This window comes from Penaeus monodon, chromosome 27 (assembly GCF_015228065.2).
Source record: "Penaeus monodon isolate SGIC_2016 chromosome 27, NSTDA_Pmon_1, whole genome shotgun sequence".
Lineage (NCBI taxonomy): Eukaryota > Metazoa > Arthropoda > Malacostraca > Decapoda > Penaeidae > Penaeus > Penaeus monodon.
The window spans coordinates 34,903,594-34,904,640 of record NC_051412.1 but is presented as its reverse complement, the minus strand read 5'-3'; the positions used below and the strand labels follow the sequence as shown (position 1 = coordinate 34,904,640).

General features: G+C 40.5%; 1 protein-coding gene across 1 annotated transcript in view; it reads right to left on the bottom strand.

The window, feature by feature from the left end:
• LOC119590800 (C-type lectin domain family 17, member A-like) overlaps positions 1-985 on the bottom strand; it is a 3,136-nt gene extending 2,151 nt beyond the window's left edge. The window contains exons 1-2 of the mRNA XM_037939527.1: positions 884-985; positions 361-430 (exon numbers count right to left, since the gene is read on the bottom strand). Coding sequence (XP_037795455.1) covers positions 361-430; positions 884-941 — 128 coding nt within the window. The 5' untranslated portion in view covers positions 942-985. The remainder of the gene's footprint in view (positions 1-360; positions 431-883) is intronic.
• Between the last annotated feature and the right edge of the window lie 62 nt (positions 986-1,047).

Here is a 1,047-nt window from a genome sequence, read left to right as displayed (position 1 = left end):
TAATAATATAAACGTACGTATAATCTTAGCGTAATGCTCTAATGATCTTATCTGATTTTATATCATAGCAATCCAGGCCATGAAAACTGTAGTAAGAGAATGTAAACAAACACAGTGCCGCCTCTACTATTCACCGAAAACGGGGTGTACCATATTGCAGGCACCTGTATACATCTGAACACAAACACACGTATACAGGTCTATTGCGCGTATGTATGCGCGCATATGTATTTTAATATGTATATAATAATTTCTCGATGTATCTATGCACCTTCAAAATAACAACTTGTGTTTATGACGCAACATAGCGCAAGTCTCGCATATGCAATCTCCATGATTTAATCCCACTCGAGCACCTACCATGTGGCTTGCTCTGTCGATACCCAGTAACACCCGCTGCCGATTGTGACGAAGGGAGCTGGACAGAACTCTGTGAATGGAAAATTTACTCTTTTATATATCTTTCTTTGAGATTTTCTAAAGGTAGTAATGTGTATTGTGTTTATGAAATACGTTTCCCCGATGTTCAAATGCAGGGCCACAAGAATTCTGTCACTCAAAGGGCTTATTTGGACTTCATTTACAGTACAGCACAGCGCAGCACAGCTATTGGATCGTTGGCTCATATACTAATCGTAGGAGTATATCCACTCTCGGTGTGTTCTCATAATGGAAGCGGAAGTTACCCGTTTTCCAAGAAATAAAAAGAATTAGGAAGTTCCTTCGCCTGTATGGGAAGATAATTATGTATGAAATATTTGTTCTATCTTCTACAAAGTGCTAACTTTTTTGCAAACGCCAACTCCCACTTGTGTACTAACGGTCTTTAAGTATCGTGTAAGTACCAAGTCATAAGGGTTCTAAATGTTTAGTAAGTACTAACCTACTTGCGCCCTGGCCACGGCCAACAAAGCCACGGCGAGCAAAACGAACGACTTCATAACGACGAGGCTACTAACCTTATCGTTCGGACGCGATTCCTTTTATAGTGCGCTGGAACGACGACTTTGGGGAAACGAGCGAATAATTTTACCTTCGTGTATAGTG